This window comes from Siniperca chuatsi, linkage group LG3, assembly GCF_020085105.1.
Source record: "Siniperca chuatsi isolate FFG_IHB_CAS linkage group LG3, ASM2008510v1, whole genome shotgun sequence".
In the NCBI taxonomy this organism is placed as follows: domain Eukaryota; kingdom Metazoa; phylum Chordata; class Actinopteri; order Centrarchiformes; family Sinipercidae; genus Siniperca; species Siniperca chuatsi.
In genome coordinates, this window is record NC_058044.1 from 19469703 (window position 1) to 19486736 (window position 17034).

A 17034-nucleotide genomic window follows, 5' to 3' on the forward strand; every position below is an offset into this window, starting at 1 on the left:
GGTCGACAGCCTAGGGAACTGGATGTGATGTTAGTGGATGCAAAACATAAAATCATGTGAGTGTGTTTGTCTGTGTGTTTGCTGGCCTGGCAGGGTAAAAATCATGAGTTTGAAATTCATGATAAATTTTGCACATTTTCATCTAATGTCATATAAAGAGGATGCCATTAAAAGAAAAAAAATAATTGTGTAAATAAATGATATTGTTTTGTAAAAACAGTGTTTGTGTTTTATAGTACATGTGGTAAATATCTGCTTGAATCTCAACACTTTTTTTCTGAATAAACTACGACTTACTAAAGAGCTGAGTGAAATGAGGAAGTGGTTTTTAGTAACTTTGTACTGACGCACAGTGGAGTGAGCTCTCCCATGTTGTAAGTGCGTCCAGTGGCCACCAGATAACGCTATTTAGTTACAAACTAACTAGTGTGAGCGTTGGTCGACACCGGGAGACTCTTGTTTGCTGCGCGCACACACCGGTACCTGCCAGAGGTGGTGGGGACCGCTGGAGCATCTCGCGCTCTCTGCCTCTACAGGTCGGTTACTGACTGGCGATGACTCAATGAAATACAGCAGCCAACTAAGACTGCAAGGCCCTCCCCTGTAGTTTCCCTTGCCGTTCCCCAGCAACTGCAACTGGAAGCATAGAGAGGACAGAAGAGGAGAGCAGCAGCCGGACAGATGGAGAAGAAGCAAGGATCTCCTCACCAGTACGGTTCTCTGGAGCGCACTGAATGGACCAGAGACAGCAACAAACCAGGTTAACCAAACGAACAAACACTGCAATTGTATTAGTTGTCGATCTATTGACTGTTTAAAGTGACCTTTCTGTATATATTTAGTATCTCCTACAATATCACTCTAAATTATCCTAATGTAGCTAATGTTCGTATTACAATAACATTGCTACAGGGAGTTACAGTGTCTTTGGTATAGTTAGTAGTGAATTTACAGTGACCTTAATCTGTTTCTACACTGTTTATGTTATAATTTATGGCATCACCAAAATGTTCCTGTAAGTCGTCATAGGTTTGTGTTCTATAATGTAACACTAAAATGTATAACAGGATTACTATAGTTTGTGTTTTTTCTTTTACTTTTGTGTGTCATTTTTATAGTTTGTAGAACCAATCAATGTATTTTTCTAGATGCAGACAGGGTGCAGCTCTAAAAATGTCAAGAATCCACAGGTGTCTGTTCTACTTGTGTGTGTGTGTGTGTGTGTGTGTGTGTGTGTGTGTTGTGTAAGAGCAAAGTGAGGGCCCATTACTCAGTGACCTGCACCTCAAATGATGAATAATGACCCACATGTGGGACTTGGCAGGACATTGGCCACCTCTGAGCTTCAGCGCTCGATAGACTATTAGGTTGGAAGTCACTGAAACTCTTCATTGCATAGTGCTCCTCACAGTAATAATGTTCCTCAAAAGCCTGCAACTAACAATTGCAAACAATTTTCATTATCGATGAAGTTAAATTTTTTCTATGAATCTCTTGGTCTATAAAATGTCAGAAAATAGAGAAAAATGATCTTCACATTTTCCTAAAGCCCAAGGTGACATCTTCAGATGTCCTCTTTTGTCTGACCAAAATCCCAAAAAATTAAATTTATAATGATATAAACCAGAGAAAAGCAGCAAATCCTCACTTTGGAGAAGCTGTAACCAGAAAATGTTTGACATTTTTACACAAAATAGTGAAATGATTAATTAATTATCAAAATTGTTGATGATTAATTTTCATTTTTCGTTTCAGTTCTATTCCTCTACATTGCCAATGGTTATTGCTTTCCTACATTATAGTTTTGTGAATTATGCTCATACTAGCATTATGTTGTCAAGGTTTTTTGGTCATGCTGACACTCCATCTATGAAGTGTATTGATGTGATCAGTCATGTAGAAGTTTGCAAAGTCGTGCAGAATCTCTGTTAAGCTCTCTACATGTTTTTCCTATACACAGGAAGATTTCATTCTTCCTTTATTTGTCTCACTCCTCCTTCCCATTTTCCCTACCTCTTACCCTTCTCTCCTCATCTCCTCCCCGCTTCTGCCTTTTGGTCTCTAATCTGGCTGATCTGTCTGTCAGTATGCTGTTCTACCTCATTAGGCGTAAAAAGCACATCGTGGCAGTGTAAAAAGGGAGGGATGGAGTAAGAGCAAAGACTGTAAACTGAGTTCATGATGTAATTCACATCTCCATGGGTTTGGATAAAGAGAGGGGCAGGTTTGGGGACATATGTAGCGAAATGAGGAAAAGCAAAGGGAGATGAGAAATGCTAACTGTGAGAGAGAGAGAGAGAGAGAGAAAGAGGAGAAAGTGTAAAGGAGGGAACAGAGGTCTAGTGATGAGTCATAACTGAATAACCTGTCCTCGAGAGCCTCTGCAGCAGAACATGTTGTCTCTAACGATGCAAGAATATACTAAGCAACGCTTATGACATCATGTTGTACATTTTCTGTATAATAACCCATCTGAACCCAGCTCATAGTCCATTGTTTCAGTCAGCTACATGGGAATCCCCAGTCATAATCAATGAAGCTTGTCTGAGTTTTTGGCAGGGATACAAGTGGTGAGTGAGATGAGAATACAAAGAGTGAGTGACTGGTCTTTCTTTCCTTCTCAGTTTCTCACACTCAGGTAAACACACATGCAGACAATGCTTATTACAACCAAAGACAACTTCCTGTATATCTGCTTGTGAAATGTGCACCCTCTTCTGCATTAGTTTACCATAGTCTCATGGACGTATTCTTTTAAATCAGCATGAATTCTGAAACACAGATTTGGTTTTGGACATGTATCGTGACAAGTGTGCGTTCCTCTATCACGACAGCGAAAACCTCCGTGACAATGTCATGAATCGCACACTCCACTTTATCTTTGTTAGAAGGCTAAAGAGACCGTTTTTCACCTGTCGTGCTGACAGTAGAAATGCACAGGTGGAACTAATAGCATTAACGAGGGCTCCCTTCCAGCAACTAATGAATAGTTATTCGTTACACCTGTGCTTGACATGTAAGAGTGTATGCTGTGAAAAAGGTCTATTCAGCTGTTTGTCAAGTTCATTCATTTCAGTAGGCAACTCACTTTTGTTATGGTTAAGGATCAGGTAAGGATTAAGTTTAGGCAAATGAAACAGTTTGGTTGAGATGAAATGAGTTGGGGGGTTTTTTATATGCTATATAATAAACACCAGCAATAGCACAAAAATTCTGACTTCATGACTGACATGTCATGAAAAAAAGGTTCATCTACAAATTGTTGTTAATAAAATCACTTTTTATGTGGGAAACAAAAGATGTTGAAGGTGTAAATGGTTTTGCCATTAGATGAGAAGCTTGCCACCGCAATCAAGTCTGTGCGAGCTACAGAGCTAGAGCAGGAAGGCAATTAGCCTAGTTTAGCATAAAAAAGCATTAGCATTAAACAAATGTGATACAGCATGTTAGTCAGTGAGCTTTAGAGGTGCTGGTAGGTGTATTTTTGAACTTTCGACAGAGCCAGGCTAGTTGTTTCTGCCTGCTTCTGGTCTTTGTGCTAAGCTAGGCTTGTTGTGTTTTGGCTCTAACTCAATAGTTTGGGTACAGACATGAGAGTGGTTTTGGTCTTCTCATCTAACTCTCTAAAATGAAGTGAATAAGCATATTTCCCTAAATGTCAAACTATTCCTTCAAAATTAGAAAGAAGCTGCAAAATGTTTATTTATGATGCAAATACTTTAAAAAAATGGAACCAAATGGAAACAGCCTTTTCCTACCGTCATGAAGGCTATGGAGAGCAATCTGTCTTTGTTAAGCACTTTAAGCGGTTCTCTATATATACAGTTATCTTGTGGTCACAAGTTAATTAAAACGTGCGAACGAGTTGTATCTCGTGGCCATGCAATAGCGTTTTGTGGCCTCAATATACATCTTTTTTAATCTTTAATCCTTCCAGGGCTCCGTAGAGATTAGGCTTATTTGCTACTTTATTATGCAATGCATTTAATTCACTTTAACATTTAGATAGTTCCATGTATGTCTTTTTATACTTGTAATCTAATTAATAGCTTAATACTCGCTGTAACAGTTTGCGCAGTGATTCTCCGCTAAGATGTCAAGGTTGTGTTGACGCTACACTGATGTCAGCCAGATTTGTCATAGTAACAGAGAACGTCTGTGTGACGATGTCTGTCTATACTTCAGGATCCCTTTTTGTCTGTCACACAAAGCAGACTGCAGCCCCCAAACAAAGCTTTAATGCCAGCAGGGATGTGAGTCCATGTAAACCGGCAATTATCACCAAGCATGGTTAATGCTTCCCACGGTGCTTTTACTACTACCCTGAAATCATACAAACCCAGTTTGAATTATTACGATACACTTCTCTTCTATTCTGCCTTCTTTCATGCTAGTGCAGAAGACGTGTCTTCACAGCACTTTGAACCCAGTCAGCTCTACCTTCCCCAAGGCTAAATGTGACTAGAATAGAGGTATTACAAACTAGGGCTCTACTAAGTAATAGTGTGTGTGTATAAAGAGGATTTAAGGGCCCCAGTAGGAGTCAGGGACTGTCTGTCAGGTGATATTGGCATCTCCCTCGTTATGTCTGTCTCGGCCCCATGTTCTGCAACTCTCTGCAGGGAAGAGACAGTTCTCCAGGACCGCTACAGTGCTAAATGGAACAATTCGAGAGCAGACCGTGGTGATTTCCTTCAACTGTCACTGCAGGTCTTTGATTATCTAGCTTCAAGAAGGTCAACCATACTTGGATCTCAGGGTGAATTGAATCTAGTGTATGTATTTTGAGGGGCATGGCTAAAACAACTGCTGTTTTAGAAGGTGGTTGCAGTTAAATGTTTGATATGCTGGTGTATTTGATTCTAGTGCAGCAGCTGCTGCTGCTCACAGTGTACAGTAGCTACACTGTGTGAAATGCTTTGATGTCCTTTCATACCACACAAACGTTTCCAGGGACCTTGGGACAGATTCATTAAAAAGCGTTATAGAGCTGTTTGGAGCAAGCCCACACATTGTTGTAAATGGTGGCTGAGATATGTCCAGCAAACATTGCGCAATTTTATATTATTTGCTTTATTTTAGATTGAGGATTGAATTTTCATTACAAACTGTCTGTTTAATTTGAAAGGATACAGCTAAAAGGAGGAATACAGGGAGCAGTGTGTGGAGTGACATGCATAATGAGACAGATTTAAACAGCATTGTGTTTAATATTACTGTTCACCAAGCCATCAAGGGATTCTCTGTGCAGTATATGATTATTTAATTTCTTGAAAGCAGAGCTGCTGTGTGTGAGAGAGAATATTTCTACACGGATTTCCTACTACCATCTCATTGTTCTGTAGAAATAATTACAAACCATTCTGCTTTTTCTATGAACATTGAAATTATTTGATGGAAGGTACTTTAAATTACTGAATGCCGTTTGATTACACTTGAGACAAGTATTAGCTGCAGTGCATTTTCAATTCAATTCAGTTCAGTTTTATTTATATATAATTCATAACAGAAGTTATCTCATTGCCCTTTTCCTATAGAGCGGGTCTAGACTGTACTCTTTATAACATCAACAATAACATTTATTCTAACCCTCGCTAAAGAAGATCACACATTGATACACCTGCCAAGCACATATTCAGCCTTTATGACCATATGACATGGTTCCCTGGTGTGATACAGTATTTTTTAGAAAAACATTTTCTTACTTGATATCATGTGGCTCAGGTTCACGTATGGCTTAGAAAGACTAGAGATTACGAGATAGTTTTTTTGCTTATGTCGAACATTTGGTTTCCTTAAATGTTAATTTAATGTTGTACCATGGTCAGACTACAAACTGTGATGTTGAATATATAATAACCTATACAAGTAATTAGAGATGTCCTTGAATATATAAGCAAGGTTTAAAGTGAATCCTGATGTCACATTAAACTGCCTCTGTGTTTATGTTTGCCACTGATCACATCGATTACTTGCAAAACTGTGTTTTGGGAGTAGGGCTGCAACTAACAATTACTTTCATTATTGATTACTCAGTTATTCTTTCAATTAATCGAACAATAGTTTAGTCTGTAAATTGTCAGAAAATAGTGAAACATGTCTGTTATAGTTTCCCAGAACCCATGCTGATGTGTTCAGATATCTTGTTTTGTCCGACCAACAGACCAAAACCCAAAGAGACTCAATTTACAATGATTTAAAACAGATAAAAGGGGCAAATCCCCACTGGAGAGGCTGAAACCAGAGACTTTGGAAGTTATTGCTTGATAAGTGACCGAAACAATTATATCAGTTATCAAAATTGTTGCTGATTAATTTTCTGTGAATTGACAAATTGATTATTTGAACAAATCATTTCAGCTGTAGTTAGGGGATCGGATTCTGTGTAAACTGTGTGGTGAATACACTAGGGGATTACGTTTTGCAGAAATATTGACAGTGAATGACTGAACAGTGAATTATCTCTCTATAGCAGAACAAGGCAGGGTAGACAGGACTGCAGTGTGTGTCTAACAGCCATACTGGGGGAAGCTAATTTCCTAGGCTGACCCACCAACCTGGGTTTATGCAATGTATTAGTTTGTGTGTGTGTGAGAGAGAGAGAGCGAGAGAGAGCAGCAGTGCCAACCACTGACACTTGGTAATTTGGCTGTGACGCTCTGCTCCTCAGCAAGCAATTTTAAAGAACATCTGCTGCAGCTGTTTATCCAGTTAAAAATGCAGATTCATAGGCAGTTATTGTTATGCAGTGGCAAATTGGATAATTTTTAAAAGCGTGTATGTGCGTATATGTATTTGTCAGTTGAAGCGGTGTACTAAAAACTCCCTTTAATAAAGAAGAGAATCTAAATACACCTGAATGGTTTTTATGTCAGACTTGTGTCCAACACATGATCTTTTACAACATACAGCAAGACTAAAAGCTGTCCTTCTCTTACTCTCTCTCCCTTTAGAGGACGACGTGGTGTCCATGGCGGACTCCACCATCACAGTGGATGACATTGAGGGGGAGCTCTTTAAGATTGAGAGGATCAGGGACATCCTGGTCAGGAGGGAGTCAGAGCTCAGATACATGTGAGTGGCTTAACAACACCAACTCCTTGCTTTTATTTGGTGTGATAAATATTATGACAAATATGAAATATTAAATATTATGGTGACCATAAATATCTGTGCAAAATTTCATCTCAAAATTGTCAAAATATTTCTCTCTGGACCAAAGTGTTGGACTAACAGACTGACCTCCATCCCTAAAAGACAATATACTGATTGACGGAGAGGCATCACTATAATTAAAGGTCAAATTTTCTCAATTTTTAGATGTCATAAATGCAACTGCATCTTATTTGTGATTGGTCCCAGGACTGTCTGCATCAGGCACGTGGGATAACATGTTAATGTACTGTGAGAAACCTGAATAAATGAATGATTTAGTTAATTAACCAGTCAAAAAAAGTGCACTGATACTTTATCAAGCCAGAACAAAGATTTGCATCCATCTTCACGCTTTGGTTTTTCCCATCAAGAGCAGTTCAAATCATTTAAGCCATTTTTCCATTCAAGAGCACACCTTGGTGTCAGAAACACATCTCCTAGCAGCATTGCCCTCTACTCTCTCCCTCTCATTTCTCCCCATCACACCCCAAGCTGGACCCCATTAAAATTTCAATGGCTATACCTTTGCTTCCACTAAGCAGGATAATGCATGGATATTTATTCATCTACTCCTCTGAAAGATAGGCAGTAACACTGCTCAGACAGCGGGGGGAATGTGAGGAGTGGCGTGTGTGGAGTAGCAAGCAAGAGTCAAGCAGATAAAGCGGGAGAATGAGACACTGGGGGAGGAGGAGGTGGAGGGGAAGAGGACGGAGATAGAGAGTCAAGATTTGACGCACCTTTTTTTCCCAGCGCTCCACAAACAAACAAACCCCAAGGTGTGTGTTTCTTCTAGTAAGTTAAGTAAAGAGTATAATTTGTATTCCAGACCTCATGGCCATTTCTCCACCTACATGTCTGTGGAGAGCATCTTACATGACAGGTAGATGAGGCACGGTGGTGAGGCTCTCACTCTGCTGACATTGATGAATGGGTGTAATGTGTTGGGGATTTTGCGTCTGACCCTGTCAGTGCCTGTATGTGTAAAAAAGACTCAGTTGCTGTGATACCAGGTCACATGAGGGCCTCTATCTCCGTCAGGGGAGGAAGGCACAGAGGGTCTTCCACCCCATCTCAGTGTCAGTAATGATCCACTGACTTGAAGGGCCATTGAAAGAGAGAGCATGAGAGAGACAGAGGCGGAGTGAAAGCTATCTGACTCAGAGATGTCACAGGGATTTCTGCGTCATCTCCTGTGTGAAATATAATATCATAATCAAGCTTTCTTTGTTTGAATTTCTTTTTCCCATGCAGTAATGTCAAGATTTCACTCCTAACCACCCTTTAAAGTAGAACTGATATGCATGTGCAGTAGGCTACAAATAAGTGTTTGTTTGTTTGTGTGTGTGTGTGTGTGTGTGTGTGTGTTTCTTTTGTTCCATAATGCCTGTGCAGGATGGATGACATTCAGCTGTGCAAGGAGATCACTCGCCTGAAGAAGGAGCTGCACAAATTAGTGTCCATATCAGGTAGGAGTCCTCTGGATATCGATAGTTGTTGATGGAGGAGAAAAACAGGCAGGGAAAGTTCGACATTTTGGGAGACAAGTTTATTGGCTTTCTTTGCAAGAATTAGTTGAGAATATTGATGAGTGTACGCTAAATATGAAGCTAGAGCCAACAGGCGGTTACACTTAGCTTTATGCTATCTTAGCTTAGCATAAAGATTGGAAACGGGGAAATAACTAACTTCGCTATCTCCAAAGTTCCAAAAACTGCACTTCTAAAGCTTATTTGTTTAATTCTTACACAAACAGAAATGTAAAATCAGTTTATCCGTCCAACAGTGTTGCTGCTTTTACATTTCTTAACAAACAAGATGCAACCTGTTAATTAATCTGCTTTAGAGGTGATGGTGCATGTATTTTTGAACTTTGGACAGCGCCAGGCTAGCTGTTTTCCCTTGCTTCCAGTCTTCATGCTAAGCTAAGCTAATCGCCTCCTGGCTCCAGCTTCATATTTAATGCACAGAGCATGAGAGTGGTATCACTCTTCTCATCTAACTGTCAGCAAGAAAACTAATAATTGTATTTCCCAAAATGTCCAACTATTCCTTTAAATAAATGAATGGCTAGATTTCCACATAGAATTATTAATTCATTTATTTCCACATTTGTTTGTTTAATATCCCGTTATTTTTGTACAAAGTAGGTAATCTGGGACAAACACTAGATAGTCAGATGTCTTGTGCTGCAGATAATGACAAGTCCAACGAGGACCGGCAGAAGGAAGAAGAACTACTGCAGCAGATCCACAAACTGGTCGAGACCAGAGATTTCCTGGTGGATGATGTGGAGTTTGAACGACTCAGGTGTGCTTCTGCCTCTATGGTTTCATTACAGTTTTGTAGGAGTCTTTTGGTCATCTGTCACTATAGGCTGTGAATGAATAATTAAAAATGAAAGACTACTGAACAAAGCTACCAGATAGAGATGCAGTGTGCATGCAGTACCCATGCAGTCTCCCAGAAAATGCTTCAGGAAATTCTTTGCCCAAGCGGAAAAACTTAAGTTTGACATCTATTTTTCATGCACAGGAGTGCAGTTCATGAACATTGTTCTTATAATGACTGATAGGGCTCAGGCTGGAACATCGCTTATAGTCACTATTGCTGGTAACGTTATATCTCAGTTCAGTATCATCCATATGCATGCTTCCACAAAGCCGCCCCATTGCACTCCATTAAAACACTGGAACATTTCCTAAGGCACAGCGCTGCGAGACAGTGTACCGCAGAGCGCACAGCAGAGAGCCATTTCAATTAAAGATGTGTCAGCGGGCGTCAGTGAGTACCGCCAGAGGAGCTGCCATTGGTTAAAAAAATAAACAGTTTGCATCTATTTTAGGTGCACCAAGCCTCTTATGTCTGCTGTTGGTGCTGTGTTCATGCAAGGGAACCAAACATATTATACAAATCACTACAGGGCACCTTACAGTATATTAGAGGTTATACAGGTTAAATCTGTATTATGGAGGACTCCAACAGTGGATGCAACTGCTCTTTTTGAAAAGTTTTGTCCTGCATTCATAAAGAACTTAAACCACTGCATTCAACTTACAGTGAGTCAATTTTGCAGCAGCCGAGTTACACTGCATGGTAGTCTTTACAGAAAATGAGCGCACCTCTGCTTACTTGCTGATCATGATGCAGGATATACATCCTCGCAGGTTCTTTAACTTGACACTCAACTTGTAATCTAATTCGACAGTTGACAACTAGATGTGATTTTAGGTTTAAGCTTCTCTCCACTCCAATTCTCAGACAGTATCAAGCACTGTTACTTTGTGTGATCAACAATTTGAGCTGGCAGCTGACAGCATGCTGTGAAAACGCTGAAGGGCTGCTGGGAAGGTGAGAGGCAGGAAGCACAAGAACCACAGTGCGCTAATGGATCGCAGAGAGGAGAGGCTGTGACGGCACTCAAGGCCATGTTGCCCATGCTGATAAATATAGAGATCTTTCTATTGTTATTTCTCTTTTTAACCCTAACTGTCCTTCACAAGGAAATTCTGTCTGCAGTTGTTGTTTCAATATTTATTTTCAAAGCAGAGCAGACATGGTAGTTAGTAACAGATCAGATATCAATATATATCTGTTACATACATCCTGATGTATTTAGTAGTATTGAACTTCACTTGGCACTACAAACATTCAAATACCCAAATATGCAGGGTATGTTTATCCAATCTAAGAATCTCTTCATAGATGATGAAGAGTGGCTGCCAGATTTATGGAATTTATCACTTGAACCTCTCAGAGTAAATCTAATCTTTTCTAACAGCCAGAACTGCATTAGGTTTTTTATCCAGTGGGTATCTTGGGAAGGTGTTTCATCTCTCCACTTTAGTCAAATCAGTCTTTGAATTGTTCATTCAGTGCTTGTGGAATAGATGGCAAGTCCAGCAAGTGTAACATAGAGACCATATTTTACTTTTACATCTGTATAATAAGGGATTCATGTCAGGATATATTTTGACTTGTCTTTTGTGATCTGAAGGCAATGGAAGACTAAATTGATCTTTCTCAATTTCTACAGAGAGAACGAAGAAGATAAAGAAATGGCAGATTTTCTGAAGTCCAAATTTCCAAGAAATATGAAAAAGACAGGTATTTAAGCATAAAGAGAACTGCAACTTTGTGATCACTGAGGAGGAAATAAGCAGTGGCAAATATTTTCCTTGTTCCAAATGTTTTTCTTGTTCAATGTGTTTTCCTCCTGAGGGCTTTGAAGGATGAAGCTTCACACATCCACTGACTGATTCACCATAAAAATGAAATGGGAGTACTGAGGCTATGCTTTAGACCTGTCTGAAAAAATATGCTCGCTCCTCTTAGTCAAGTCATTAATCATCTGAACTTTATTATACATTGACAGTTAATACTGCACACCTGAGTGTTCTTGCTGTGTGAGTGTGAGAGAGAAAGAGAGAGAGAATCAAAGATGAACATAGATGAAGTTGTCTCTTGTAACACATGTAACACAATACACCACAACATTTTTTGAACATTTCATCTTTTCCTCACAGTGTGATTTCTCTGCGCTTCAGGTGTACCAACCAAACGGATGCCATCCCGGGGTCAGCAGGCCTCTTCTCCCTTCACCAAGACAGGCCTCACCCTGCTGAAAGAGTGCTGTGGCTTCATGTGCTCCATCATGTAGCCTGGAGTCAAAATGGAGGGCCCCACTCCAGGGCTGACACAGGGGCCACAAACCAAAATGGCCATTCCACAGGAGTCAATATTTCCAGTTTCAGCTTTTCAGTCCGAGAAAGACTTTGAAGCATGGATGGAGCACTTACAGACACAAGTTGAGAATTTCCCAGAGGGAGAGCAAAGGATGTTGCAAAGATCATGTGGTGTGTTTTCCATGTCAAGACCCAAGTTTGTCTTGTGTTGTTTGTCTCTTTCGTTGGATTTCATATCTGATTTTGTTTTCCTCCCGTGTCTCTGCTCTCCACATCTCTCATCCCACTCGTGTTTTCATTTTTACTCTTGTTAATTATCACTGCTCAGCCAACTTCAAGAAAAACATGACATACGTTATTTATTTCTTTTTTTCAGATAGGCAAGACAGGGTTTTAAGGACAGAAACAACATAGCACAAGTCAGCACAAGGCATGTGTAGTGTACACACTAATTGGATTGACACGCCTACAAATTTTATATTCAAAGACCTTAATGAGCTATGATAACTGTCCTAATTAAAAAAGGAGCTGTTTTGCAGGAGTCAGCAGGCCAGTCTAGACACACTGCTGGAACTTTATAATCTGTATTAAGGAGATAACACTAATAAAACTGACATTAATCGGGAGCTCTGTTAGGATGAAGTTGCCTGTGATTTGACTCCAGGTCCAAATTGGTACGACCTTTTGAAAAGTGGTTTGTGAAGAAAGAACAGATGTCTCATAACGCTCCATTTTGCTTTAATAATAGTTTACTAATATTGACTAATGTATACTTTTTTCAAGTATCAGTTTCGATGCAAAACGTGGGCTGCAGGCTGCAGTGATTTTTGTGTTTGTTTTTTATTTGCAAAAAAAACATAGAAGAACATCAAACAATACAAATTTCGAGAGTTTTTTGTTGCTAATCCTTACTAGTCATAGTGTTGTGCTTTTTGTCACAATGCTTTAGTATTTATTGACATATTTCTGATGAGTATTCAACAGACGCTACAGTATGGAGGGGGCTAACAAGTTGACAGTAGAAGGGAAAGGTAGTGATTGCAGTGTCATGTGGGGACACAGTATTATCTATATGGTACTGTATGCACTTGAGCAAGCTGAGGTATCAGCACATATACACCACTCCAGTGATAAAGATAGATCATACGCATCACTAAGGCACACTTGACAGTGTTTTAAGTGAGTACTTTATGTTTCATATTAATCCACTGGCCAGGGGCAAAACTCTTCAGCCCACTTCCACTATGAATAAATATTTGTTACCACCCTATGTTTTATCAGTTATTATGGTCTGAATATGTACCTATAGAAAGTGTATCCAGGGATGGCCAATCAAACTACGGAGCAGATCTCTGTGTTGCCAAGAAGAACAGTCGCCATAGCAACCTTGTATACCCCATATCTTTACAATGAGACAATGATGAAGGTTGGATGGATTGGAGAGATCAGACTTCATAGATGTGACAAAAACTCGAGCGCAATCATGGTTACCTAATGAAAGCTAAACAGGAGACAGAATAATATTGCTGTTTTAATTGTGGTGATTTTCATATTTTGGATTCACTCTGGGGATAACAGCCAATTTAGGATTGCAAAAAATCTACCATAATTGAGCCTCTGAATCCCTTTCACATCCTTTTAGATAAACTAACAACCATTTGGAGATCTTTTTAAATCATTATAGATGATACAAGAATCTCCCAGTTTGTTTCCCATCCCTGTTATACGCAGTGTTCTCTTTTATGGTTTATTCCCAACTAGTCCTTGGGATGGATACATGGATACAGCTGTCTCCTTTGTTCAGTCACTGGATCTTTTGATTTTCAGTCTCAACACTGTCATAGAAGCTTTGGGTCACATATCACCCAGCAACCATGTCTGGTGCTGTCATGGAGGTTCACAGGGGAATTAGATGTGTGCCAGTAATGTTGAAATGCCATAAGTAACTCCCATGGTAGAAAAACAAAAAGATACTGGTATACCAGGAAAATATTTCTTCTTGTTATATGGGTGTGTAAGTAAAATGTGAGAAGAAGTGGATAGGAAATTTGTTTCTAAATGTTAAGTATTATGACAGTGTCAACCATTTTGCTGTTTACTTCTGTATTTGTAACCTTAGTTTTGAAAAAGACAGTAATGGTTTGATGAAATTTACAAATATAGTGGAAACACAAAATCTATCATCTGAGCCAAAATAATCAGTTCATACAAAAACTTAACATAACTTTGCCTTTTTAAGTCTGTTCCCATGATTGAACTGCATAGTTTATAAAATAGCTCTTCGCCCTGACAAAGACCTTCATCTAATCAGTAATTGTTTTTTTGAGTGTGTGACATGTTTCTGTTCTTCAGTTTTCACATTTAGACATAAAACCAGCTGTTCGCACCAGCTGTAGGGTGTGTTACATCCCCTAACTGTGCTCTGCCTGAGTCAAGCGAGGATTCAAGAATCTTCTGAGGAGAATTCTTAGAGACGTGGAAGAGACCATGTAGCCTCTTAGGAGAGACACGGTGTCACAGGAGAAGGAGTCAAAGAGAGAAAATGACATTAGAATAGAGGCTGAAAGCAGGGGAGATGAATAAAAAGAGAGAGAAAGAGAGAGAGAGAGTGGGAGGGCACAGAGTTTGGGGGTGGTGGGGTGGTGGTCTAATCTTCAGTGTGAGTCATCCTTAGTGAAAACACTGCGAGTTCCCACAAGGGCAGCTCTCAGTGAACGCTACGTGAAAAGGACAGGATTGTCAGTCAAACACAATAATCCTGTACACCTTCTGCACAGCTCACTGTGTACAAGAGGTGACAGTACAAATGTGTTTGTACAGGTGTGTGAGAAACAAATAAATGAGAAAGAAAATGTGAGTGCAGTATGTGTACCTGTGCTTGTTTGCGTGCCTAGGAACACGAGGGTGATAACAAGAGGTACAGTAGCTGTCACTGCTTTGTTACTATGGTTACTGTGACTTGATGGTATACTCTCACTTCTTGTTTCATTTGGTCATACTATGTAATGTAATAGCCTACACTAATGCAAGGCTGCATGTGTTGTAATATTGCTAGGGGAAGAATATAAGGACCTGTTTTTATAATGTTCAGTGCACAGAGTTCTTAAATGTTCTCAGTTAAAGCTGCAAATGTAATAAATTAAATCTTATCTCAAGATTCAGTCTCATTATTACAATTTAAACGTGTTGAGTTTTAAAAGTGAGAAATGTGATCAGATAGATTGCCGAGAGTTAGATAGGAGATCAATAGTTTACCATAAAGGCTGGAAGCAGGGGGGACACAGCTTGGCTCTCTCCATAGTTCAAAAATACATCCATACAAGCACCTCTAAAGCTTACTAATTAACACATCAAGTTGCTGCCGGTTGCCTGGCAACCTCAAGGTGATTATAAGACTCCGGGAAGTCCACACGCCCTGCTCATGGATGTATTAAAGAGAGCACTGCCACTCAGTCTTGTTGCTAATTTGTCCCAGTGGCCACCCGCGGTATTGCAACAAAAAAAAATCCCCTGCGGCCCAAAAAGAATTTTTCTAAACGACCACCGTTGTAAAACACAGGACACCTCCAACTGCAAACAATGTCAGTTACTCTTTGTATAATGAATATTTAATCCATTCAGGTTTTATATTTGTAAAACTTTCCCAGAGCCTAGAAAAGCAATTTTAAAGTGCGTGATGTCATCCCAATGTAAAGTCTATAGGCCCAGCGGGAATGCATGGGCGGGGCCAGTGGGAGAAACACTTATGAGCATGTGCATTGGGCCACACAACACGGAGGCAAACCCGGAAGCTAGAAAACTTTTTTGCTGTATGCGGACAGCAAGCAGTTTTCATTCACTTGACTGCGAGACTGAATCCAGTTTCCAGTTCTTATAATACATCCATGGTTCTGCTGCTGTTTCCCAAGAAATATTTCCAGCATGTAACTCACTGTAAAACAACAACTTGTCGTTTTTACATTTTTGTTTGTGTAACAGATTAAAAATGAAATACAACATATTTATTAGTGAGCTTTAGCAGTGCTAGTAGGCGTATTTTTTAACTTTGGTAAAAAAAAAAAAAAAAAACAGGCTAGCTGTTTCCCCCTGCTTCCTGTCTTTATGCTAAGCTAAGCTAACCACCTCCTGGCACTAGCTTCATATTTAACAGACAAATATGAGATAGGTATTGATCTTCTCATCTAACTTTCAGCAAGAAAGCAAAAAAGCATATTTCCCAAAATATTGAACTATTGCTTTAAAAGTGTACTTTTGACCTATTTTCCTCTTTATTTTTCTTAAATGACTTTTTATTGACTTTTCCTTTTCTTTTTCTATAATTTAGAGATAATGTATGTATACTCATGCCTCAAAGCTTTTGAGGATGTGTGCTCAGCTTGAAATGAAAAAGCTTTTAAGTGTCAAATTTGAGGGTTAACAATCTAAATTTGTAAACTCAGCCCTCAGACTGTAGTTTTATGTAATCTGACACCGACTGAAGTGCTCAGTATGTCTGTGTAACTTTGAAAGGGCGCAGAAGAGTGAGACTGAATAAAAAGGTCAAATGGGGAAATGCCTTCTCACCCCACTCGTTGCCATGGATACCACATGGCTTCTTTTTTGGGGACTAAACAATGTTTACTTTTCTTTTATACTGTACATGATTACTCTCTTATTATCTCATTATAAGATACACTGAAATATTAATATGGGTATTATGTAAATTTCAGTGTTACAGACTAATAGTACAGTCATTTGTTAAATCTGAATCTCTGAGTTTAATGCATCACAATTATATTACAAAGTACCGTTGATTCAATGCTCATTCAATGATTCAACAATATGATAATTTTGGAGGCTGTAGTTCGTGGTGCTGTTGAATTGTATTGCGTTATACTGACAGGTGATGCTATTATTTTGTTCACCCCATTTATATTCTCTATTATTTCAATAAGGGTAGGCTAAATAACAGAGACACCTCTCTGTATAATGCAATACAGTTCAACAGCACCACAAACCACAGCCTCCAAAATGATAATAGTTTAATCAACACCTCTCTAAAACAGTTTCAATAAAAGCTGAACATTATAACCTCCATGAAGATAGGATTGATTGCAGAACTGTTGTATTATACTGACTAGTTTTAGCTAGGTGTACCTAAAAAACTGGCAACTAACTATATCCTCTATTAAAAGCATAGTGTACATGGCATTAA

The 17034-nt window shown here is 39.3% G+C and overlaps 1 protein-coding gene across 7 annotated transcripts; it reads left to right on the forward strand.

Annotated features, from left to right (window-relative positions):
• Positions 1-383: 383 nt before the first annotated feature.
• Positions 384-14995, forward strand: LOC122873545 (bMERB domain-containing protein 1-like). 7 transcript variants are annotated; one of them, XM_044190357.1, is made up of 6 exons: positions 384-760; positions 6954-7074; positions 8551-8624; positions 9303-9465; positions 11192-11262; positions 11703-14995. In XM_044190357.1, the coding sequence occupies exons 1-6, from the start codon at positions 682-684 to the stop codon at positions 11813-11815; spliced, it is 621 nt and encodes a 206-aa protein (XP_044046292.1). In that variant the 5' UTR covers positions 384-681; the 3' UTR covers positions 11816-14995. The 7 variants fall into 7 exon arrangements, with proteins under 7 accessions (XP_044046292.1, XP_044046293.1, XP_044046296.1 ...); XM_044190358.1 differs by having other exon boundaries at positions 408-760; positions 9351-9465; XM_044190361.1 differs by lacking the exon at positions 384-760 and adding an exon at positions 2430-2570.
• The last annotated feature ends 2039 nt before the right edge of the window (positions 14996-17034 follow it).

Bases quoted from the DNA above. Each gene is read 5' to 3' on its own strand.
- LOC122873545 (XM_044190356.1), top strand. From the start codon at position 4,585: ATGTCTGTCTCGGCCCCATGTTCTGCAACTCTCTGCAGGGAAGAGACA. The intron at 4,760-6,953 runs GTGAATTGAATC...CTCTCCCTTTAG, and splicing joins AACCATACTTGGATCTCAGG to AGGACGACGTGGTGTCCATG. The intron at 9,466-11,191 runs GTGTGCTTCTGC...CAATTTCTACAG, and splicing joins GTGGAGTTTGAACGACTCAG to AGAGAACGAAGAAGATAAAG.